General features: G+C 56.2%; 1 protein-coding gene across 7 annotated transcripts in view; it reads left to right on the top strand.

Annotated features, from left to right (window-relative positions):
- ABR (ABR activator of RhoGEF and GTPase) overlaps window positions 1-24,090 on the top strand; it is a 173,949-nt gene that overhangs the window by 86,924 nt on the left and 62,935 nt on the right. For 6 of the 7 annotated variants that reach the window (XM_071210448.1, XM_058283792.1, XM_071210449.1 and 3 more), the window contains one exon: window positions 20,401-20,499. In XM_071210448.1, the coding sequence (XP_071066549.1) occupies window positions 20,401-20,499 (99 nt within the window). Of the gene's footprint in view, window positions 1-12,772; window positions 13,376-20,400; window positions 20,500-24,090 lie in introns of those variants that run through there. The other variant, XM_058283794.2, reaches the window with a different exon arrangement.

Here is a 24,090-nt window from a genome sequence, read left to right as displayed (position 1 = left end):
CCTTCTGTTGCCCCAGGCCTCCCGGCCACCCTCCCACGGGCTCTTCTGCCAGTGGCTGCGTATGTGATCTGTGGGCTGTGAGGCACAGATGCTGGCCCTGGAGAAGCCAGGGCTGGCCTCGGCGCTCCCTGTGGGGTGGGATGAGCTGCTTCTGGAGAATTCCCTGAGACCCAGGGCCCATCCGTCCTCCTCTGTTGGCCGTAGAAGAAAATTTAACCCTGATGGCTCCAGAGAGAAGCATGACATAAGGAACACTAAGTGTGTGCGCCTAGCAGGCCGCGGGGCGGAGGCCCGTGCGGGGCTTGCAGTCCTGGGGAGCGGAGCTTGCCCCTGGCGACGGGGGCTCTGTCAGGGCTCGTGCATGTGGTTCTGAGACACATGAGAGAGATAGATTCCTGAGGGCTGTTTTTCTGGAGCTGGGGAGAAGAACCAAAGCCGTCCTTTGGTGGTTTGTGTGTTTGGCGGGGGGACGGAGTTCCGGCGCTCAGTCCTGCTTGGTAGGTGTCCAGGTGTATTTTCTGGAGGTCCCCCTTCTTCCCTCCAGTACCTCCAGAGAAGCAGTCTGTGGGGTGCTGTGAGAATCTTTTCCCTTCTAGGGGGCCTAGCACCCCGCTTCCCAGCTGGGAGCTTGCCTGGACCCTGCCATTCTCGAGAACCCCTGCTTCCTTCTCTCCCCAGCCTCCTGGCCACCCTCCACCCCTCTGCAGAGCTCTCACCCCCTCTTCACACACCGGGGTGGCAGATGATGGCTGTTATAGCCTTTGGCAACAAGGGCCTTGGCAACGGGCTTCCCACTTGAGGGAAGCCACTGTGTTGCCATGGCAACAGAGGCAGCACGTAGCAGCTGTGAGGCAGTACAAGTTTGGGAAGGGATGGTGGGGGGCAGGCGGGAGGTGGTGGGGATAGGTGAGGATGTTGGTCAGGTTCAGCTCCCCCAGAGCCAGCATTCGGGGTGCTGCCCTCGTCCTCCTAAGCAGGGCTGGCCAGTCAGAGATGCCACCTTGGACCTGCTGGGGCAGGTGTGGCTCCTGCTGGAGAGACCGACTGGGGAAAGGAGGAGAAAGCGCCTGTCCCCATTTCTGTCTTTAGGTCTCAGACCACAAGAGGGCTCTGATACTGGGCGAGGCGGCTGCTATCCCCTGGGAGCAGGTAGGGGAGGATTTGCTGAAGAATCACGACCCATGGCCAGGAGTGCCGGCTGAGGGGTGAAAACGGGGCAGATGGAGCCGTTTGCTGAAGAGTAAAGGGTCTTGGCCATTTCCGTCTCCTCTCTCTGCCTTCCTTCTTGCTTCCTGTCCCCCTTTCCTTCAGGCCAGGCACCCCTGTCACATGACCACCTTGCTGGCATGCTCATCCATCGATTTTTAGATTCCCAGGTGCTTTCTCCAGTGAACTGGGGAGCCTTGTGGCTTCACAGTGGCTCACGAGAGCATAACTCCGTTTAAGGGCTTTAAAATCTAGAGACCCTAAGAGTGGTTTAATCTACTACAGTGCCCGAGGACCCCAGGATTGACCTCTATACCGTTGGCTGGAAGCCCTGCAGGAACTGTGGGTGGGGTGCACATTTATCCAACTGGGGGTCCTAGTGAAGCTTTGGGCCCGCTGCACCCCCTGCCCGCTTCCCGCTTCCCTCCTGGGGACGCGTTTCTGCCCTTTTTGCTGCATCTCTGGTCCCACCTAGTGGCCCCCTCAAGTATTGCCGTGTTCTTTGGGGTGTCTGGAGAGCTGACGCCCCTTCCTGATGGTTGGGGGCTGTTTTGGTAGAAAGGGCAAGGTTTCTTCTCCTTGGCTCTCCTCATGCGGCCAGGCAGGACCCCTCCCTTGCCAGGCTTCCTGTTGGGACCTTAGGAACAAAGGGAATTTTTGGACCAAATCAGGCGATTGTTCTAGTTATTCAGATATCTGCTCCTGGCAAGGCCTGGCAGCTGGGCCTTCCACACCCAGACGGGCCACCAGCTTTCACCCAGAAGCCCAAGGTTTGGTCTTACCCGCCCAGCAGCCCAGAGCCTGGAAAGAGCTTAAGCTCTGAGTAGATGAAAATCTCCTGCTTTCTGGCTGTTGTATGTGGTGGGTCAGGGGTCGTGACCCCTCTGTACCTGTTTGCTCGTCTCTATCTAGGACTGATGAGTGGCTGCAGGTGGAGGGCGGGCTGTAGCAGAGGGCCTGTCTCACTGACATGCTCAGCCACCGGTGGTCGAGGCCCACAAAATGTTTGTCATCAGCTTTCAGAGGGGTGGGGCAAAGAGCATTGCAAGGACCCAGTCTAGTAACTGTTTGCTGGGTCACGAATACAGCTGCTTTAGCACCTTCCTCTCTGGGGTTGGATTGGTCTTGCCAGCCCGGTCGCCCCAGATGAAGCCAGAATCTGTGGTGTTGGCCTGGGGGCACACGTTCCCAAGCCCCTCTAAAGCCTTGCTCTGCCGCTCTCATCTTAGTCTGTGTCCCAGAGAGGTGCAGCCCATAGAAGTCTCGGGGTGAGACCTGAAGCCAGGGGCAAGGCCCTGCTGGCCCCGCGAGGTAGGTGCCGTAGCCATCTTCATCTTCATTCTTCATTTAGAGGAAATTGAGGCTCAGAGAGGTAACGCAATTTGCCCAAGATCATGCAGTCAGTAGGGCCAGAGCACTGGGGTCCTCCTGTCACTAGAACCTGCGGTGCACTGCCAAGCCTCGCCCAGTCACCTCCCTGGTGAAGCCCTGGCAGCCCGTCGGGGACCGCTTCGCCATTAGGGAACGTCACCCCATTCCTATGGGCAGGTCTGCCCTGCTCGGTCAGGGGCCCTGGAGAGCGGTGACCTGCGCCCTGCCATCTCTGTGGCTCCCAGAGCAGCTCCCCAGCTCAGAGCCAAATGGGGGCTCCCCTGGTGTCTAGGGGGTCGAGCCACGTAGGGTTGGGATGGCCGGGAGGTGGCGGCAGATGCAGTCTCAGGGCCTGTAGCTGCAAAGACTTGCTGGCTCCTGCTCTGCTCCTTGGTCCCTTCTAAAGGCTCGGGGCTTGGGACTTGAGGTTGCAAAGCAAAGGGTTTGCTCCTGGGTGGACGGAGAGGCCACGTGGGGAGCGGGGAGCATCCGGGACTGCGCCCCATTCCGCTGCCTTCCGATCGTGCGAGGCAGGGTGGGGCGGGTCTGCGGATTCCCAGCACCCGTACACCGCTCCCCGGAGACACCGCTCAGGCTGCCAACCGCCTGGTCTCGCAGCCTTGCTCCATGCTGCTCCCCTTCCTGGGTCCTTGGTTCTCGCTGCAAAGGAAAGCAGCCTCAGTGGCTCCTCCCCCCGCGCTTCACTGCCACTTGCCACCAAAGCCATAGAGGGAGCACCCCCAGTCTGTAGCTGGAGAAACCTAAGGGTGTTTCTGTCCTGCCTCACCACCCCCAGCCCAGCAGACGGGGGCCCTGGTTGGGACCTCAGCCCCTGTCCCCTCCGCAGGCCTGGCCATCCCGCTTTCACGCCAGGCTCCTCCGGCCCACCCCTCCGTGCGGTCGGCCCTCGTCAGCTGGAGCCGGCTCGCCCTCTGGCTCTCACGCCCTGCCTGGGAGCCCCTCGCCCTGCTGGTGTGCTGGGGTCGGAGTTCACGAGTGTATTTTACACCTGCCAGTAAGGCCGCTCGCGAGGTGTCATCTATTCCATAATGTTTGCTGCTCCTCAAGTCCCGGAGATGTGGCGGCGAGCCGCGGGGGACCCGTTCTGTGACCTCGAGGCTCCGGAGTCCTGTGGGGGCTCCGGGGGACAGACTGACCCAGATGGGCACCCCATCGGGTGTTCAGTTGCCGCAAGAGCCATTAAGAGTGTCCTCGCACTCGCGTGTGCGAGGATTTCCACCCCACGGAAGCGAGCCGGCCTGCGGCTGCAGAGGCGGGGGCTCTGGGGTGCCTCGCCTTGCCGGCTCTCACCACGCTGCCACCTCGTTTGTCCACTAGTGGGTGCTAGCGAGGCCACAATGCCTCCTTTCACACAGGAGGTGCCCTCCTTGGCCTTCCCAGCGGGGTCACGGACCAGCTGCTTCTCTCTGGGGGAGCCACTCAGAGCGCTCACCCCCCAGCCTGTGTGCGGAAAGAAAGGAAAGGATAGAAACCCTTCCACAGCACATAGTGCCAGGCACGGTGTGACTTTCGACTCGTTTAGTCCTCACCACCACCTGGTGAGGTGGGCACCGTTACTGTTCCATTTTACAGATGTGGAAACCAAGGCACAGAGAGGTCACAGAGCCCGCCTAAGGTCACAGAGCTAGTGAGTGGTGGGGTGCTCGTCACCCCTGCTCTCTGCTGCGTTTCCAGAACATGAGTTTCAGCATCCTCGTTTTCCCTCTTTCTGGCTGGGTGACTTTGAGCAACCCGTTGAGCTCAGTCCCCTCCACTGTGAATGGGGACAAATATCTCCTATCGGGAAGGGCTGCTGTGAGGACTGAGGGACATGAACAACTGTGAAAACACAGCTGTGTCACACAGAGAACCCACTCCCGAGGCGACAGACAAATTGGAATCTCATATAGAAAGTGCACCCCGGTTTTCTTGTGGGCCCCTAGCTCCAGCCACTTGGACTGTCTCCTCCCTGTTCTAGTCCCAGCGGTCATATCTCAGCTCCCATAGTGCACCTGCTGGGTGAAGATGGCTCCAGAGCACTGCCGACACATGGAACTCAGAGGGAAGAGGGAGGCGTGCAGAGGGGAGCCCCGCTGCTCGGGGAGAGGTCTAGGCTTGCCAAGACCCGCCTTCCACCTCCCATCCCACTTTGAGAGTTTCTGCCAAAAGCACTGAGCCCACCGGCTGGTCCCCGGGGTTATGGAGCTGAGGAATGGGGAAATGCCGGAAAATACAGATGAAGTGGCGCCTGGCCTGCTGTGTTCCCCGCTGGTAATTGCACACCGCCCCTCCCGGCTTGCAACCAGGTTTCTGCTTCTGGGGTGTTTCTAGAGCAGGGCTTCTCAGCCTCGGCACTACTGAGCCTTGGAACCAGGCGATTCCAGGCAGTGGGGCGCTGTTCATTGTGGGGTGTTTAGCAGCCTCGCTGGTCTAGAGGGCGCGTGCAAGGGAGTTTGCTAGAACGGTAGTTCTCATCGGGGGCGGGGAGGATCTTGTCCCCAGGAGCCGTGGGGCATTTGCTAAGTGGTAAAAAGTGGGTGCTCAGGAAACATTTGTTCTGGGCACTGTGGGGAATTAACATGAACAAGGTATGGCAATTGGATATTATTTATGCATTCCGAAAAGAGACATGATGTTTATAAACTGGTCTGTTCCTCTGGGCAGGATACTCTTTGATTTAAATTCAGAGGCTTTGGGAAACGGACTTTGGCCCAGTGGTTAGGGCGTCCGTCTACCACATGGGAGGTCCGCGGTTCAAGCCCCGGGCCTCCTTGACCCGTGTGGAGCTGGCCCATGCGCAGTGCTGATGCGCGCAAGGAGTGCCGTGCTACACAAGGGTGTCCCCCGCGTAGGGGAACCCCACGCGCAAGGAGTGCACCCATAAGGAGAGCCGCCCAGCGTGAAGGAGGGAGCAGCCTGCCGAGGAATAGCGCCGCCCACACTTCCCGTGCCGCTGACAACAACAGAAGCGGACAAAGAAACAAGACGCAGCAAAAAGACACAGAAAACAGACAACCGGGGGAGGGGAGGGGAATTAAATAAATAAATATAAATCTTTAAAAAAAAAAAAAAATTCAGAGGCTTTAAGTTTACTTGATTAAATCAAGATTAGGGCTTTGATTCGACCATATCATTAGGACGTGCAGGGTTGAGTCCCCGCCCCCTTGGTGGGCTGATAATAGAGATATACAGAAGTAGGTACATAGAAGATACAGAGGAAGAGAGCTCCCTAGACACGCCAGAGGTTCCTGCAGCTCTGGGAAGAGAGATGAGCCATGTGCCTGAGGGTGTACAGCTGACCCTGTGAAGTGAACAGAAGAGCTGAACCCAGAAAGAAACGAGCCCCAGGAAGAGAGACCCTGCACCAGCCTGCAGCTGAGATGGGAAGAAGCCAGACCTTGAGAGAGGGAGGGAGGCTGGACCCTCGCAGACATCACCCACCATCGTACTTCAACACTTGGCAACAGACATTTGGTGAGGAAGTACCTCTTATGGTACCTTGAGTTGGACTCTTTAGGGCCAAGCTTTTACCCCAAATAAATACTCTTTATAAAAACCAACAGATTTTTGGTGCTTGCATCAGCACCCCTTTGGCTGACTACTACAAAGGGGTTGCCCCCCCCCATGCCCACACACACACCCCATCTGTTTCCAGCCCAGCTGTGACAATGGCCTTGAGGGATGGACAGCCTCCCAAGGAGGGAGTCACATGTCCACAGGTGGGGGAAATCGGGCAGGACCATGGAGACAGTGGCCTCAGAGAGTGGGTGGTCTTCTACCACTGGACAGGACGGACATTCTAGGGAAGGGGCTGTGAAAGTAACAGGACATGGAAAAGTCCCAGGAGGTTTGAGCGACGGTGAATGGTCTGGTGTGGCTGGGGTCTTGGGTTCATTGGAAGAAGTGGGAGGTGAGGCTGGGAGTGGTTTCGGTCTCCCCCTTCTGGTCCACCCCACCCCCATGGCCAAAGAAGAAGAGGAGGAACAGCTGGTGCCCAGTGAAGGCAACATGTGCCAGCTTGGCCCTACACAGACCAGCCGATTTGGTCTTCCCAGCAACCCCAGGGCTGGTTCTGGGATCACCCCCGTTGAATAGATGAGGAAACTGAGGTACAAGGAGTTTAAATGATTTGCCCATGGTCACACAGCTGGCAAGAGGCAGAGCTAGGATTCAAACCCAGAATCTGGGATTGGAGGGGGGCATTGTTTTGGTTTGTTTTACTATATAAATAGTGTGGTGTACTGGCTTATACCCAGTGCTTATTTACTTTGCGTAATTGAACTCAACATACGATATTCTGAGTGACTTCCACTGTAATGGAAGGGAAGGCCCAGGGAGGAGCTGGTTTACTAGGAGTTTTACACGTCTGGTTCCATCTGCGGTCGTGGTGACTCCTGCCTGCCCTGGCATCGACACCCTGGGCGTCATTCTCATTGCCCAGAATCTACTGAGCTCCAGAAAATCTTCATGGAGATGGGGCTTGAGCTTCTTTCAGCCAAGGAAGTAGGGACGGCCAGGAATAGGCCAGGCGGAGGGGAAGGGGCTACAAGCTGAGGACACTGCACTAGCAAAGCCCTGCAGGGGCCTGCGCCCGGCTCCTTCAGCGGACAGCGAGAAGCAGAGCTTGTTGTAGGGCTGTGGGCAGTTTGAGGGGTTGAGTCATCAGCAGAGGCCCTTGTTTGGGCTGACTTGGTGGCTTCCTGCTGGGTACAGAGTGAGCAACGTTTTAGAAAGAGCAATCTGATGTCAGCCAGAGGCCTGCCTTGAAGAGTGGTCATGCCACTCCCTGCTGAAAACCCCACGATGCCTCTTCCTTTTGCCCTTGTGGTCAGACTCACACCCTAAGCAGAACTTTTCAGGCCCTGCCTGCCTGATCCCTTGGTCCCTGCCTACTGCCTCTCTGCCTCGTTACCAGCCCCCAGCTAGAATGTGAGAACCACGAGAGAGTGATTCTGTCGGTTTTGCAACAAAACTTGCTCGGTGTAGTCCCCAGTGCCTGGCACATAGTAGGCATTCAGTAAAGGTTGGCTGGGGAATGAATGGTCACTTGCTGCCCTCCAGCCAGGCTGAACTCATGCCCTACCACAGTCATCCCTGTCCGCCCCCCGGCGCCCACCAGCACGGTGAGCTGTTCATTTTGAGGTCTTAGTTTTGTTGTTACCCCCTCAAGAGCCTTCCGGGGCTCCGCCTCTGCTGGATCAGACGCACCTGTCTCGTGCTTCCAGCGCTCGCTCCACTTTGCAATCGTAGCACTTGCTGCACTTCTTTTTTTAACTTCTTTATTTTCCCTGATGACATCACCAAAACTATATTTATAGAAACATATATAACACAGAAAGTGAAAGTCTCCCTCAGTCCCATCCTACAGAGAGAACCTCTGTTTCTCATTTTTTCCATTTGTTTTATAAGTATTAAAGGGATTGTCCTCCCCATACTGTTAATTTGTTTTTACTATTTTACTTAATAAGTCTTAGACATCTTTCATGGCAGTATTTAAATATCGACCTCATTCTTCTTTTTGACCGTATATAGTATTTCATTTTATGGATGAACCATAATTCATTTAGCCTATCCCCTTCCGATGGGCCTTGGGTGGTTTTCTGTCACTGGTATAGACATTACTGCAGTGAACATCTCTGTAGGAGTATCTTGGTGCCCTTGTGGAAATGTTTTTGCAGAAAAAAATCTCTTAAAGTGGAATTGCTGGGTCAGAGGGTGTGAACAATTAAACATCACAATAGGTATTTCCATTCCAGAAGAGCTGTACCTCAGCCCCATAGTTGTGCGACTGTGCCCCTCCCCACAGCCACCCCTGCCCTGCCACTGCCTTGGCTCACAATAGCCAGCTTGCCCCAGAGACCACCAGCTCTGGGAAGGCAGACAGTGCCCGCTGTTAGTGAATGGTACCACAATGTCTGGTGCCACCCAACCCTTGTTGATTGGGTGGCTACGGACATGATGGGGTGGAGAATGAGCCTGAGAGACAGCCGATGGGTTTAAAGGCAGTAAATATCGGGATCTTTGAACGTGTGGGCTTAGCAGGTGTCAGGCACCTCTTTGGCATCTCATGGACCCCGGGGGAGTCCATGGCCCTTTCTCTCCCTGGTGGGTTCCAGCCCACATCTCTGGGGTCTTCTCCTGCCCTTTTTCTCCTCTCTCTTCCAGCCATGCCTCCTGGGGCTCCTCAGGAACTTTTTTACTTCAGGCCTTCCTCCCTCCACGTCAGCTCTCCCCTCTGCCTGGGAAATCCCTCCTCTTTGCCCAGACTCATGCTCATCCCCCAAGATGCTGCTCAGAAGCCACCTCTCCTTGAAGCTCTTCCTCTCAGGTGGGGTTAGTGCCTTTCCTCTGTTCCCACAGTGGTTGGAGAATAAGAACACAGCCTTCACCCCCTTGTAGATGGGGTGTGCTCTAAGTGGCAACGGCCGTGTCTCGCTAATTTGTGTGTCTGCAGTCCTGGGCCCAGAGGTAAGACACCGAAGTCCTTCTCTCGGTATGAACGAATGATCAAACAGATACATGGGCAGACAACATCAGGGGTGAAGGTGAGATGTTATTGCAATTGTGTCTTTGTAGGGTGCTGCAAAATTGGTTAGGGTGATGGCTCTGGAAAAGGAAAAGAAGGAAGAGCCAAAGGGGCTTGGTGAAAGGGAGGTGGGGCCCGAGGGAAGGAAGAGTCACAAGATGGCGGCCGTGCCAAGAGAAGTGCAGAAGCCAGAGGCGAGGCCGGCTGAGGGAGGAGGAAGCCTCGACTGGTTTCATATAAGTTGAGTTGAGAGGGGTGAGGAGGTCCAGCTGACAGTGCCGGTGTCAGACCTGGAGCCGAGCAGGAGGTGGCAGTGGGGTGGTATCATTGGCCTGGACATGGCAGCTCATAGTTCGAGAAGGGATGAGTTCTCCAAGGGTAGAGAGGAGAGGGCTGCGGCCTGGGTCTGGGGTGGGTGACCCCACCTTTACAGGAGGCTAGAGAAGGCAGGGCCAGCCGAGGAGAACAAGGAGCGGTCACGGCCGTGGGGCCTGACGGATTTGAGAAAGTCTCGGCGCAGAGGTCGAGGAGGAGAGGGAGGCCTCTGGCTTTGGAACACACAGCGGTTTTGGGCCTTTGCAGTGGGCTGCATCTGTGGAGAGGGGCGCCCGGGTCCAGACTGAAGCAGGCGGCGTTGGAGGAGACCGGGAGGAAGCTCGGCCCTGGGCGTGGATGCACACAGCTGGCTCGGGGCATGTGTTGGGGAAAGGGAGGGAGCACTGTGGGGACTTGTGAGTCACTTCCCCTCCGCTGGGAGGACTGCGGACCTCTGAGTGGAGCTGTGTGCCTGATGGAGGGGGCTTCTGGGCCTGCTTACTCACTGGAATTTCCAGCAGACGCGGGTGAGGTGGGGGTGGAGGTGCCTCCATGGCTGGGGGCAGCCTCGGCGGGGTTTCGGGATTTGGGGGAGAAGTGGATTCTGATCCCACCATGCTGGGTGGGGGGTGGAAGTGGACTTGGGGGTGCCTCTGGGAGACTTCTGAGGGAGCCTCGTGCTCCCATGGGTGGGGAAGGGGGCCCTGCGGGGTCCAGCACCTCTCCCACGCTGCCTGCTATTCTGACCCGTGCACTTGGAGCCTGCAGGCGGGAGACAGAACCTGGCACGGGACCTGAGCTGCTGCACTTGTGTCTGGGGAGGGCCAGTCCCGGTTGTTCCCAAGCCCTGGGAACAGCCTCGCCCGCTCAGACCAAATGAGGCCTTGTGGCTGAAAGGGCCCTTCAGATGTGCCCCTGCTATTTATAACCCAGCCAGGACAGGGGCAGGGAAAGCCAGGGCCTAGAGGGAGAGGGTAGGGTGTCGGAGGTCCTGCCAGCCTGAGGGCCCATGGTGCCCACCCCCATTTCCTCAGCCCGTATTTCAGCTTAGAGGAGCCTGTCTGTTGGGAGGGCAGGTTCTCTGCTGCCAAGAGAATGGCAGGAGCCTCACCCAGGGCTCCAAGCTTCCACAGACTTTGGGGGGCCAGGATCAGAAATCTCATATCCATTCTTCGCCCTTCCCTCCCCTTCTCAGTTTGGAGGCTCAGTGAGGGACCCTGTCCTCAGCCAAGGGACCCAGTGGAGGGGAGAGGGCACCTGGTCAACCCTCCTTTGGAAATAGCCTGCACCGTTTGGCTCTTCTTTGTGTGGCCATAAAATTGCCACCGGACGAGATGTGAAAGACACATAAAGGAGGCCAGGCGTAGACACAAAAGGTTTCGATGGCTGGCCAGGGACCCTGTATCATTAGGAGCCACACTGGCTGGTCCTGGCAACCATGTGGTAGGAATACAGATAAAGGAGAAAGAACTGTGATCTGGAAGCACCAGGAAGATTTCAGGGGACTTTCTGGCTGGAGGCGAGGTTGGGAGGCTGGTGGGAGATGGGGATTAGGCAGAGTGAGGCTGGAGCTTCAGAGCTCACCACCCATCCTGAATTTGGACTTGATATCTATACCTGGTTGGTGACATTTGTCATACAAATTAATGGAAAGTGATGGCTTGGTAGAGTGTGAAGCTAAATTTGACTCCCAAGATGTTAGATCCAATAAGGAAATGGGACAGAGGGACATTCAGAGAACCCCCTGAAATACACACACACACCTCCTAGCCTTCCCTCAGAAACAACCAGCTGCAAGGCAGTGAACCTGGCCTGTGGGCTTAATTCAGTGCACAAATGTGTTTCATTTGGTCCGCACCATGTTTTAAAAAGATGTAAAATCTTTGCCATCATTTTAAATTATAGTTTTTAAAATTGAGGTTTAATTTACATACAGTGAAATATATTATGTGTATACTTTGGTGAGGTTTTTTTAGATTCATTTATTTACTTTTTCTTTTTTATCCCCCCTCCCCCAAAAGGTTCTCTCATCTGTTTACTCACTGTTTGCTCGCCTTCCCCGGGAGGCACCGGGAACCAAACCCAGGTCCTCCCACATGGGAGGCAAGTGCCCAACGGCCTGAGCCACACCCGCTCTGTGGCGTCGGCTGGCTTGTGGCCTCTGCTCATTTAGGCATCTGCTTGTGGCAGTGGTGTGGTGGCATGCCGTCTAGCTGATTGCAGAGGCACCTAGCTGGTTGCAGTGGGTGTGGTGTCTAGCTCTTTGTGGTGTCCTAGCTCATGAAGGCATGTTTTGCTCACATTCTCCAGGAGGCACAGGACCCGAACCCGGGACCTCCCATGTGGTAGGCAGGTGTAAAACTGGTTGAACCACATCCGCTCCCCTGCCATCCATTTTAAAATTGGGAGATTTTATCTAAAAAGATTTCCAGCCGAACAGCCCAAGATGGGGCAGCCTTGAGCCTGCATTCCATTGGGCACGTCCGCTGGAGCTCGCCCAGTCCCTACCTGGCTCGCCTTCATGGCTGGATCCTGAGCTGTGAAAGAGCTTTTCCTGGGAGCTGCCTCTGAACGCTGGTGAGAACCTGGTGAGAGGGTGTGTATGTGGGTGTCAGGGATCAGGCCCTGGGACCTGAATGTGCTCCTCACCCTCTGGGTGAATTTAGCCCCTCTGAAGTGGCGGAGGGAAGCAGGCTGGGAGCAGGGCGGTGGGGATGCTGCCGCTGGCTCCTGTGCCCTGTCCTTGCCCGGCTGGCCGAGTTCCCAGGACGTGGTGTGGGGGAGCAGCATCCCAGGAGGGTGTGTCCACGCCAGGCCGTGGGCGGTGTCCAGGTGGGGGGCAGGTGGGGACCTCTCCTTAACAAAGCTGCCTTCATCCCATCTGGTGGAGACGGAAACTGTGGTTTCTCACCAGGCCTTGGCCTCCCCTCCAGGGCCTAGGTGTGGAGTCCGTGGCAGAGGTGAGAAGGGGCTCAGGCTCGCAAGGGCGCCCAGGGGACTCTGGCCCCACTCGAGTCTCTGGGGTTGGCCCAGAGAAGCGGCCCCTCCCCTGGCGGCCGCGTCTGCTCGGGTGAGGGGCTGTAAATAAGGCTGTCTCGGCGAGGCGGACCTCCCCCTGCGCGCGGCCCGGCTGCGGCCTCCTCCCTCCCACCCTCCGCTCTCCAGAAGCCTCCGCCAGCCGGCATGCCCGGTGACCACAGAGAGGGAACGGCCCCACCTCGCAAGTCAAGACGTGCATTTCCTGTGTATTAATAGCAAACGCACAGCTCCGAGTCCAGAAAGGGCGGGATCTGTGGGGCCGGGGCGGGCGGCGGCGGGGCGCTCGCGCGGGAGCCGGGGGAGCCGGCGGGAGCCAGAGGGCCCGGGCGCGGCGCTGCCGCGGGGCCTCCCCGCCCGCGTCCCGGCAGCGCCCGCACCAGGAAGGGGCCACGCGGCCGCGGACGGGGTTTCCTTTTCCTCCGCCCGGCGCGCGTCCATCTCCAGTGACAGCCCTGCAGTTTCGGCGGCGGCGGCGGCGATCCTCGCCGAGAGCTGCCCTGCAGGACCCGCTTCCCCTTTCTCGGGGTGGGGACGCGCGGGAGGCGGGCCCGGCGCCCCGGGCGCACCGGAGGGCCGGAGAGCGCGGCAGGAGAAGGTTCCTGATGGAGCCTTTCACCGGGAGCCGGCGGCCAGGTGCCAGGACCGAGCCCGGGGAGGCCCGCGCGCTGGTGGTGTAGGCCTGCCCTGCCAGCGCTTCCCCCCCTCCCGGCCCGCTGCGGCGGCGGCGGCGGCGGCTGCTGCGTGGACCCTGCTTCCTGTTTGCCCTCCACGGCTCCGGCTGCCATGGAAGAGGAAGAGGAGGCAATAGGCTTTCTGGACAAGGTTCTAGAGGATGAAGATGTGTTTCTCCTGGAGGAGTGTGAGCTGGGAACCCCGACCAGCCCCGGCTCAGGGTCCCCCTTCCTGCTGGCCGTGAAGGTGGGAGCCTGACACGCCCTGGATGCTTGCTGGGGAGGGGGCAGGGCCGGCCGCGCCGACTGCGGAAGCTGTGTGCGGGCAGAAATGGCCGATTCGTGCGCAGACCTCGTGCCGAGCAGAAGCACCTCACCCGGTTTGCGCCGGGTGCCGCAGGCCTGCGAGGGGAGGCCGGGGCTGGGCTCTCCGGCAGCTGTTCCTCCGGGAGAGGTGCCGGGCCAGCCTCCCCCTGGACCAGTTGTCCTCAGGGGGCGTGGCTCCTGGCGTCCCCCAGGCCAGCTGTGCTGGGGACTTTCTATGGCAGTGACATGAGTCACCTGGTGTAAGCCTGCTGCCCCCGGAGGAGCTGGCTGACTTGAAACCAGGAGGCAGTAATTCATGTTTCCATGGCAACACTGGAAGAAGTGTGGGCTAGGGGGGCACCCTCTTCCCAGGCAGGGGACTGGGTGCATCTGGGCCAGGACAAGAGACCCTTCAGAGAGGTCGGGAGCCTCGAAGGAGGATGGGATCAGCTGAAGAGGGGGTGGTAACAGCTGGCCTCGAGGACCCAGGTGGGTAGGCACTTTTCCCAGGGTGGGCATAGGCAGGAGGCATCTGCTGGACCCCAGCCCACCCACTCAGGGGCTGCTGGCATCCTCGGCAGCAGTGCCCCTGCCCTGTCACAGCAGTTGCATGGCGAGGGAAAGCGGGAGGGCCGTGTTGTATCAATCCCCTTCCTGAGCCTGGCTCAGTGGAGACCGTTCTTCCTTTCTCCCACTCCTTTGCCCACTTCTGGGAGTTCTAACTTTAGCCTGGCGCTCAGCTCCTCGCTGTTCTGTGACTGCAGGGGAGAGCCGGCGAGGTCGTAGGGCAAGGAGTTCGTGGGCTGCAAAGCAGGCTGCCTAGCAGGGAGTGAGCACCCCACGGGGCCTGTGTGCCCCCGCGTGGTGCACCCTGGAGGGCATGGTGCACCGCACAGGCCGGGGCAGGAGGCTGGCCCTGCCCCTCTCTGGACCTGCGGTCCTTCACTGGAATCACAGTCCTGCCCGCACCACAGCATGGCTCTGAGGAGGAGCTAGTGGTGGTAAAAATAGACTGCAGACCCTGCAGACCGAGTGGTAGATGGCGGCTGATAGTGCAGACTCTGGGTGGAGCCGGGCCGCAGGCTTGGGTGGGAGCAGAGAGGAGCTGAAATGGGAGGCTCCACCCCTTGTTCTCCCATCTGGTGCTCATTCAACCCACTGGGGGTAAGTCACGTTTCTTACTGGGCCCATGAAGGCCCCCACACTTGGGGCCTCACAAGTCGACCAGCCAGGGACGAGATGGAGAAAAGCCTGACTGTGAACCAGGAGAGCTGGCTGGGAGCTGAGGCATGGGTGGGCTGGGGGGTGCGTGGGGTTCTAATGGACCTTCTCCTCCCCAGCCTGGCTGCGGGCACTGCTTCTCGGGGGTCCGTGCACGTGCTGCCTTACTCTGGATTCTGGCTGTATTTCGTTCTACTTAGAACCCTAAACATCTGCTGCCTGAATTTTGTCCTTTTCTCCTTGAGGGCAGGGACCATGTTGTGTTCACTGCTGGACACTGCACAGTGCCTGCTGGGTGGTTGGTGTCCAGTGAGAATTTGTGGAGTGACAGGCTCAGTGGGACCCACCAAGAAAGTGCCAAGTCCCTGGCCCTGTACCATCTCAGAGATGTTCTAAGGAAGCAGCACAGGATGCCCTAAAAGCACTGCTCCTCCCCAGGGGTGCCTGGGATGGAATCTCCCTCTCTGCCTTGCTGCCACTGTGTTCTTGGACTTGTCTCCAGCATGGGGATGCAGCCTCCCCTGAGTGTTTCCCTCAACTGGCCTGTCTGAACGTCTCTAGAATGCCCCCCTCTCTGCCAGGCTTGGCCAGCTCTAGAGGGAGAAGACAAGCACGGTGGCTGTGGAGAGATGGGAAGAAAGTTCATTTGTTCATTCAGCACGCACTGTCCACTCAGAGCACTCCGCCTGACCCTGAGGAGGAGGCGACGATGAACCAGGCGTGATCCTTTCTCACAAAAGGTTCACAGTTCAGCTGCAAGGGGTCAAGTACACAGATAATAGGACTGTACTGAGAGTATGCGGGCCATGGGAAGAACGCTGAAAAAGTGGTGTCAAAGTCAGAGGAGCAAAGAAAGACCAGTTCCGGTAGAATCAGGGCTGCACTGGGAGCACATGTGTACATATGTGTGTCTGGTCAAGGGGCATTTCTGGAAGCTACACTCCTGTGCTGGGCGGTGGAAGGTCCTGGCACACGCCTGTGTGTAGACTCTTCCTGGCAGCTGATCGGAATCCCAGGCGATTCTCTCTTTGCTATTACTTTACTTCAGAGGTACTTACCTTAAGCAATAGTTGCGTTCTTGAGCATGTGTCCAAATGCCAGTCCTATCTATAGATCAATCCTGTCTTCAGTGTGACATCAGAGATGCTTTATCACACTGTGGGGGCAGATGCGAAATTGGCAGTGGTTTCCCCCAGACCCATAGCTGGAGTTTGCTGCTTCTCTCAACCCAGCTTCCCTTTGAGGAGTTAACAATCTCTAAACTAATAATAATGAGGATGCTAATAATATCACCTCCCATCTCTAACTTGATGTGTACTTTCCAAAAATCCTTCACACAGTTTATTAAAAAGTATGTAGGACTAACAGGAGCCTTATAGGAGCTGCTATTAAAGGAACTCAGTTGTCAGGAATAAAAATTCCTTTTGTAATGCAAATTAACGCTTCTGTGCTCCTTTGGGTGGTTGTGGTTTCACCTGCTGAGGTCTCTACTGCCTCCTCATGCCTGTGTGTGCCACTTGTGTGTGTCACACAGTGTGGGCCATGTGTGTTTTGAAGGATGACTTTAGGGGGCACTTAGATATGTATTTTGTATTTTGGTAGGTCGGTGTATAGTTTAATGTATATTAGAAAAAAATGAGTTATATGTTGTTCTTATGATTTCAGCTATAATGCTTGGGATAAAGCTATACTTTAAAAAATTTGGTTGATGTAAAGAAAAATAGTAAGCAAATAATAGTGGCGGTGGTACATGTGTATGGCAAAATTGCAAAGTAGGGTATGAATGACTGAAGTTTGGAAACACTGCGGGGACCCTGTGGGGTATGCCTCCAGTTCCAGACAGCAGGGAGCCCTGTAATCTGGGGGTCCCCGGTTCAGAAGAGTGGGGCAGCTTGAATATGGTCTGTGTCCCTAGCAGCTGCCCCTGACCTGTCTGCTCTAAATTCCACTGAGGAGGTAGCTGGGTAGAGGAAAGAATTCTGGGTGTCCCTGCATTGTCTTGGTTCATAGAGGGTCCAGCTGTCCTGAGGCTGATGCTTGACATGGGTGCAGCCCCCAGGGCCCCTGTGGCACCCATCCGAGCAGGTCCCCGAGTGTGGCCCATGGGCTGTCTCAGACTCTTGCCACTTGACCCAAGACTTTGAATTGCATCCAGAGAGCTGGCCCTGCCTGTCCGGCCGTTGCTGTTGGCTTGGAGGAGATCGAGGGTCCTGAAGAGATTGTGTCTTGGCTTGGCCTAGAACCGATCATTTGGAGGCTTTATTTAGCCTCTGGATTCTGTAGAACCCCAGGCCCGAGCTGACTAAGCCTTACCTGTAGGTCGGCAGCCCCTCCCGACGTGTCCTGGTGGCTTTGATTTTTGGGGCCTCAAACGGACAGACTTTCAGCCTGGCGGATTGTGTAAAATGCTGGGAACACGAGCCCGCCACCAGTGTTTTGTAAGCTCTGCTTGGGGAGGAAGTGCAGCCAGCGTCGCCCGGAGGGCAGCTTCCCTGTGCTGGGGCACTGCGGGCAGCAGAGCAAAGGCCCTGGAAGGCCCGGACCCTGTAGAGAAGGAGGCAGCTTGCCCAGTGGAGCTGGCAGTGTGGGCACCACTGCAGACTTCCTTGGGGGCAGAGACTGTCCCCTTCACCTTTGTATTCCCAGTGTCTGGCATTGAGTGGGGAATGAATGAATGAACGAACCAACGAACAAATATATGCATTTTGAGTCTTGGTTTTTTAAAGACAAAAATAGCTCCACAAGGATTGAAGAAATATGTGTTTCCAGACAATTTTAAACCAGGAACACGTGGAACCTGAGCAAAGCGAAGAAAAGACGGAAGGGAATTTTGGTGGAAACTGTGCAACAGGCCTCCTGTTAGTCCAATGTGCAGGGTTTATTTCCACAGCATATGCGCCCCGTCACCTCTACCCCCCTCCCCTCCAAAACTTGAGAGCGATTGTGGCTGAGTGGGGACTTTTTTTTGGGGGTGGGGGTGGAGAGGGACTCTTTATTGCCTTTTGGGGGTGGGACTTCCTGAACTGTCCTCAAGACCAATCTTCCAAGGCTGGATTATGGGTGGGAGTCTCTTGAGGGGGGAGGGTCTTGCTGAAATGGGCTGGCCAGGGGCTGAGGGGGTCGCTGCTGGGGTGGGTAAGGCTTGGCAAGGCTGGGTCTGCCAGTTATCAGTTCCTAGTCCAGCCACCCCTCCGGGCTCCGGGCCCCGGGGAATTAAGCTCATAGTGTGCCCCCAGGGATTTCCCTTAGAGGGTGTTTGCCAGGCCCCAGGCAGATCCTTGGTGGCCAGCAACAGAATGGGAGTGGGGTACCAGAGGGGACCCTGCTCTGAGCTCTGATCTTGTTTCTGGGAGGGAGTACTGCCTGCCATGTGGACAGCTGAAGACAGACGGCTGTTTCCACTCTCTGTGCCTCAGTTTCCTGTAAACACGGGATAATAAGAGCACCTACCAGATAGTGAGGTTCGAGTGAGCTAATCCATGTAAAGCCCTTAGAACAGTGAGGCCATCAACATTGTCCTTCCCCGTTGTGATAGCACATTGGCCCTGTGCTACGTGTAATATTATGTAGAAATCAAGCCTGGACTTTCACTAACATCTGTCTATTGGTTAAAAATTATAATCCTCATCATTGATTCAGTTGATTCATTTGATGTTTTGAAAATTCCAGTAATTATTTTTGCAAAGAATATGAATACCACATAGTACATTGGTTTTATCTGCTTTAAAAAAAAGTCTTTGGTTCACTTGGTAAGGGAAAAAAGGAAAAAAGATATATATGTATATCCTTCCCTAAAATATAGTGTTGCTATCACTCTCCTATTGCTGCTGAAACAAATGACCACAAACACTGTGGCTTAAAACAATTTATTTGCTTGTAGTTCTGGGGTTCAGATGTCTAAAATGGGTCACTGGGACTGCATTCCTCTGAAAGTTCTAGGGGAGACTATTTCCTTGCCTTCTCCAGACTCAGGAGCAGCCTGTATCCCTTGGTTGCTGGCCCCTTCCTGCATCTTAAAGCCAGAAGTGTCACATCTTCCAGTCCCCCCTCTGTTTCACTTTTCTCTGACTCGCCCTCTCGCCTTCCTCTAATAAGGACCTTGTGATCACGTTGGGCCCACCCTACTAATCCAGGACAATCCCCCTCTCAAAACCCTTAACTCAGTCACATCGGGGAAGTGCCTCTTGCCCTATAAGGCAACATACAGGTTTTGGGGGTTAGGATGTGGACATGTTGGAGGGTATTTTCCTGTCTGCCGCAGGGTCCAGTAGCAGTTCAGAGACTTTGGGGGCCGCAGCCTCCAGCATGCTGCACAAACTGGGTTGCTGCAGCAGAGTCCGCCCATCACCAGGGCTGAGGCAGGGATTCTGCTGGCTGGTGTGGTCCAGGGAGGCTAGCTGGTGGTGAGACTTCAGCAGTGCGTTTGGGGAGAGGTAGGACTTGGGCGAAGAGCGTGGCTGCGAGAGAACCTTGGAAGCAGCAGGAATAGTGAGAACCAAAGTTCCTTCTGGAATGGTGGGAGACGGAGGGATCTGATGGCAGGAGGAGATTGGAAGGGCAGGGATGCCCTAGGGACCGCTGAGCATCTGTTACGTAAAGGATATGCTGGGCCCATAGAATTTATTGCCGCTTATGACCACAGATTTACTTTTTTAAAAAATGTCTTTTTTTCCCGATGATAAGCCACACAAGAGCTGGGACGTATTGGCTGCTCGTTTCCCTTGTATCTCCAGGGCCTAGTCGGCATTCGGTAGCACTTGTGGAGTGAATAAATAAATGAAGGGATGACGTAATCGAATGCTATTTGCAGAATGATAGTAAGTCCTTGACGAGCATCAGGTATAAGGCAGTGTGCTCAGCAGTGTGGACAGGAGGGAGGCTGGAGAGAGGTCAGTTAGGAGAGTGGGGTGCTGTGGGCCTCGACTGTAGCAGGGGTGGGAAAGGGTCAGTGGCAGGGGTTATCAAGGAACTGAATTGAGAAAGGGGGCGGGGAGATGGAAGAGGGGGCAGGGTGACTCTTGGATCCTGGGTGACAGGGAGAGGTATGTGTTGTTTTTTAACTCGGGAAACCTGGTGATCGCTTTCTCTGTGCCAGGCAGGTACCGTGCTAATTGACGGGCGTGAGCTCTGGCACAGAGGGGCAGGAGTTCTGGAGGGAGGAGGAGGCCAATTTGGGCCTATGCCTTAGACAGTGAGGAGGGGAGCAGGGAGTAAGGTCGAGGCCCCATGGCTGGCACCTTCTACTGTGGCACTGGGCCCCTGGGGATAGGAAGAACCAGTGGGAAGTGGAGCTAGAAGGCCACCGGGCTGGGCCTCCATGCTCACTGCCCCCCCTTCCATCTACCCCACTCCTCTCAGCTCATCCTGTGTCCCCCGCTGTCCCCTCCCACATCACTGTGCCCTGCCCAGGTATGACTCTGATGTTTCTTCTTGACTGTCAGTGTCCCTCCATTAAACTGGTCCTGTATTATCCTGCTCACTATTGTAGGGTTGTGTAGATTGACGGGTGGATGGAGAGCAAATAAAGAAAAAGGGATGGGAGAGAAACCAACAAGATGTTGGCAGGAATGTGGGTGATTATTTTTCCTTTTATATTTCTGTATTTCCCAAATTTTTCTGTCAGAGCATATCTTGCTTTTATCCCCTACAAAAATAAGTGTTAGTTAAAAGAAGAGAAAAAAAGACCAGGCGGGATTTTGGCTCCTTTCTCACGGGCTGTGGGCTTTCTGGTTTGCTTTGCTGCAGGTGGAAGCAGGGAAAGGCCTGGAGATGCGGAAGCTGGTTCTCTCGGGCTTCCTGGCCAGTGAAGAGATCTACATTAACCAGCTGGAGGCCCTGTTGCTGGTGAGTGTGAGTGCTGGGCCCCCCTGGTCTCCTTGTCGGGCACGGTGGAGCTCTAAGGCTGCGTCTGGAGCCGGAGAGGAGGCACTGCCCTGCTTCCACCTTGGCCTCGGGGAGCTGGGGCCACTACCCGGAAGGACCCGGGCCCCCTGGCCCCGACTCTGACCCTCCGCTGGGAAGACAGGTTGGAGTGGCAGGTGTGGCGGCACGGCACCACCCCTCCTGCACGCCGTGCCCGGGGCAGTCTGCCTGTCGCCCTGGCCGCCACGCTTTTGTCATCCCTGGTCCAAGCCCTCTCTCCTCCCTGGGGGAGGGAACCATCCCAAGGCTCCATATCGGGACATGGGAGGTGGCAGGCGGTCTGTGTCCTTTCGAGAAGCCCCACGGGTCTGAGGCGGTGGGTCAACCCTCTGTAACCCTCTGTAAAGGTGCCTCGGTTTCTTCCTCCGTAAGATGGAGGCAAAGGAACCTGTTCTTTAAAGTCCTCACGGTTGTTGTGAGAAGCAAATTGGGTGGTGAATATTAAAGTGCTTTCAAAAGATAAAAGTACTGCACGGCTCTAAGTTGTGCTTGCCTTTGAAGAAAGTGCTTATTAGATGCGTCTGGATATTATGCAGTGATTGAGCCATATAAAGTTCTTTCCCTCTGGGTGTTTTGCAGTCTGAGACATAAGGTGATATCAGAGAGGGGAATTAAGAAATGTAGGTGTAGATCAGTAGAAACTCATTCTCACACAAAAATCGGGGGTTGAGAGACACGTTTACATACTTGCTGGGATGGAAGATGGAACCATTCCTCCCCCAACCGCCCCCCTCCCTCCCCAGGTCCCAGGGGTCTTGGAGTTTATTAGGCAGGGAACGTGCGGACGCCGTGTGAGAATCGGGGCTGAGTTTGGGTTAGAGCCGCATCAGGAGTTTGTTAGGATGCACAGTAATGTTTTCCAAGTGGGGGACCCTGGCAGCGCGTGGGGGCCAGAACCGAAGCAAGGCTTTAGCTCTGCCCTAATGGTCGGCGCTCTGCCCTGTTTTCAAACTGCGAGTCGCAGCCCATTAGTGGGTTGTGAAATCAGTGCAGTGGGTTGAGTCAGCATTTTTAAACAAATGAAAAAGAAAGTATCAGTGTGCATCACACAAAGTAAGGAAAGAGTCCTATTTCATGAAACTTTTGTTTTGGTGTGCGTGCTGGGGGGTGGCATGCGTGGTTGGCCACGGTGTTTCTCACGTGGGTTGTGGGTTTGAAAGCCTCTGGCTGAGGGCAAGCCGTGCACCAACTCCGTGAGCCACCGTGTCCTCGTCTGGAAAAGAGCCTAATACTGTTTTGCCTCCTGCCTTCCTCGTGGCGTTAAGAGGAGAGGGCGATCCTCTCTGTTCCCAGCCCCGTGCCAGGTACTTAAGCTCGAATGTCAGCTGAAGGCAGGAAGGAGGCAGGCGTTCCTGAAATACGCCTCGCACACCGCGAAGGGGTGCGCCAGAGTAGGGGCTCGTGGCTGTCATCATTAATCAGATGCGGATTTGAGAAGAGTTTAAACAATGGAACCAGACTGCCTGGTTTTGAATCCCGCGCAACCACTTACTAACTCTAACTTCAGCAGATTAGTGAACCTTTCCTGCCTCAATTTTTCCATCTGCAAACCGAGAGTAGAAAATCGTTCTTTCCTCGTGAGCGTGTTAAGATTAAACGAGTTATTCTACGCACGCTCAGCCTGACACATAGGAAGTGCTCAGAAAGTATCAGCTGCTGTTATTTTCAGCAGTGCTGGGAGATGAGGCAGGTTAGGGCTTATTTGCCTCTGTCCACACACCCTTTCCCTGCAGCTGGGGGGAGGCGGTTGTCCTCTGGAGGAGAATTCCCCTGTGGCTTCTGATTTACTTTCTCATCTCGCCTTTGGGCCTAATTTCAATTTCCCTTTGTTCTGGCAAAGATGGTAGCATGCCTTGCCTTTTTAACAGCTTGTGATCCAAAGACAGTATGGAAGCTGGAGCCCCTTCCCCTCCCCTGGTTGGTTCTTTATTGAGCAGTGAGTGGCCTGGGGGGGTGGGGACCAGCTAGGAGGCAAGTCTGTGGCTGCCGAGGCTCAGGAAGAGGGGGCGGGACCCTCCAGAAGATCTGGAGATAAGGGCTCAAGCCCTCCTTCCTCTTCTTTGGAGCTGGGAGCTGCCTATCTCAGCTGCCGGTGAGTTTAGCCCTGTGCCCTGCAGGTAGTCGGACCAGGGGCCAGAGGAGATCTGTCCTCTCGGGGCTTGCCTCCCCCTCCCGCCCCAGCCCGGTGGGGCAGCTCTGCTCCTAAGGTGTTTGACTGTTCTCAGCCTAACACTTCCTGGTATGCAAGGGCTGGGTGTGTACCTAAGGCTGTGTATACAACTGGAGGGCAGACAGGGCCACCACACCCCAGTCTCTTTTCCTGCCCCAGTGCTGCGGGGTTGATCTTCTGGAACCCTGCAGCTCGCTGGTGGGCTCAGGTTACAAGTGAAACTGCCCTGGGAATCTGGACGAGATGGGATGGAGGAAGGGAGATGAAACCAATGCTTGTAGTTCTGCATCTCCCAGGCGCGGGGAGGAGAAGGAATCTGCTCTCCAGGCATCCCGCCTGCCCGCCCCTCTTAGACTCTCACTTTGGCTGTTTGCTTTGAGTCTCAGGCTCCGTGGCTGTAAAACGGGTTAATGATGCCTCCTTCCCTGGGCTCTGGTGAGATGATATTTTAGCCAACCTTCCTCTCGGCCTCCAGGCCTTCTTGGGTAGGAGGTGGAGGAAGTGGGCAGGCTGCTTTCGAAAGGCGAGTCGCTGGAGGACAGGGCAGGCAACTGGCTGCCTTTAGTCCCAGGGTATGGTCCTTGGGAGGCTGGGAAGTCGGGACCGGGGCTGGCACCCAGGCCTCCGGGGATTCCTTCTTCCGATTCCCCCCCCCCCATGAAATGGAGGGACAACCCTTGCGCTCCGCAGCAGGATTCCGTGGGGGCGTCAAGGTGACCAGCCTGATTGACCATGGCAGAGAACAAGGTCAAACTCTGGGCTTGCCCTTCCTCCCTCCCTCAGGCCCCAGAGGCCAAGAGCAGGGCTTCGCCTCCCAGGTTTCAGCCGGCCAGAGGCACAGCCCCAGCCCCGGCTCCTTGCCCCAAGCAAAACTGGGTAGGAGAGCCCAAGTCGCTGACCCTGTCCTGAGAACTGCGTGACGCCCCAGTCCCGGCCCGTGCACATGACCGGCAGCTGGCGAGTGTCCTTTCTTCCTCTTTCATAGACAGAGTGGGAAATTTAGGGGGAAGCAGAGCAGTCGTGTCTTAGTGGAGGCGGGAGATGAGGGCCTTCCCAGCGGCTTCTGAGAAATGCTACCCCTTCGCCTTCCCGGGGCTTTTCCTTTCTTGTCTCCTTTTTTCTCCCTTCTTGGGGCCTGGGGTTTGGTCTGGACTCTGGTTACCTGGGCCTCTGCAGTGGATCCTGAGTCAAGATAAAAGGATAAACTCCATGGCGTTGCTCCCGAGGATGAGATCTGAGTCCTTGCCAGACGACGGCTGGGAACCCGTGAAGCTGAGCAGGTGCCCGCCGGGCGTTGGGAGGACAGTGTCCCCGGTGCCCTCTGGGCACCCCTGCTCCCCTGC

This window comes from Dasypus novemcinctus, chromosome 21 (genome assembly GCF_030445035.2).
Source record: "Dasypus novemcinctus isolate mDasNov1 chromosome 21, mDasNov1.1.hap2, whole genome shotgun sequence".
NCBI lineage: Eukaryota > Metazoa > Chordata > Mammalia > Cingulata > Dasypodidae > Dasypus > Dasypus novemcinctus.
This window is presented reverse-complemented; position numbering and strand designations above follow the sequence as displayed.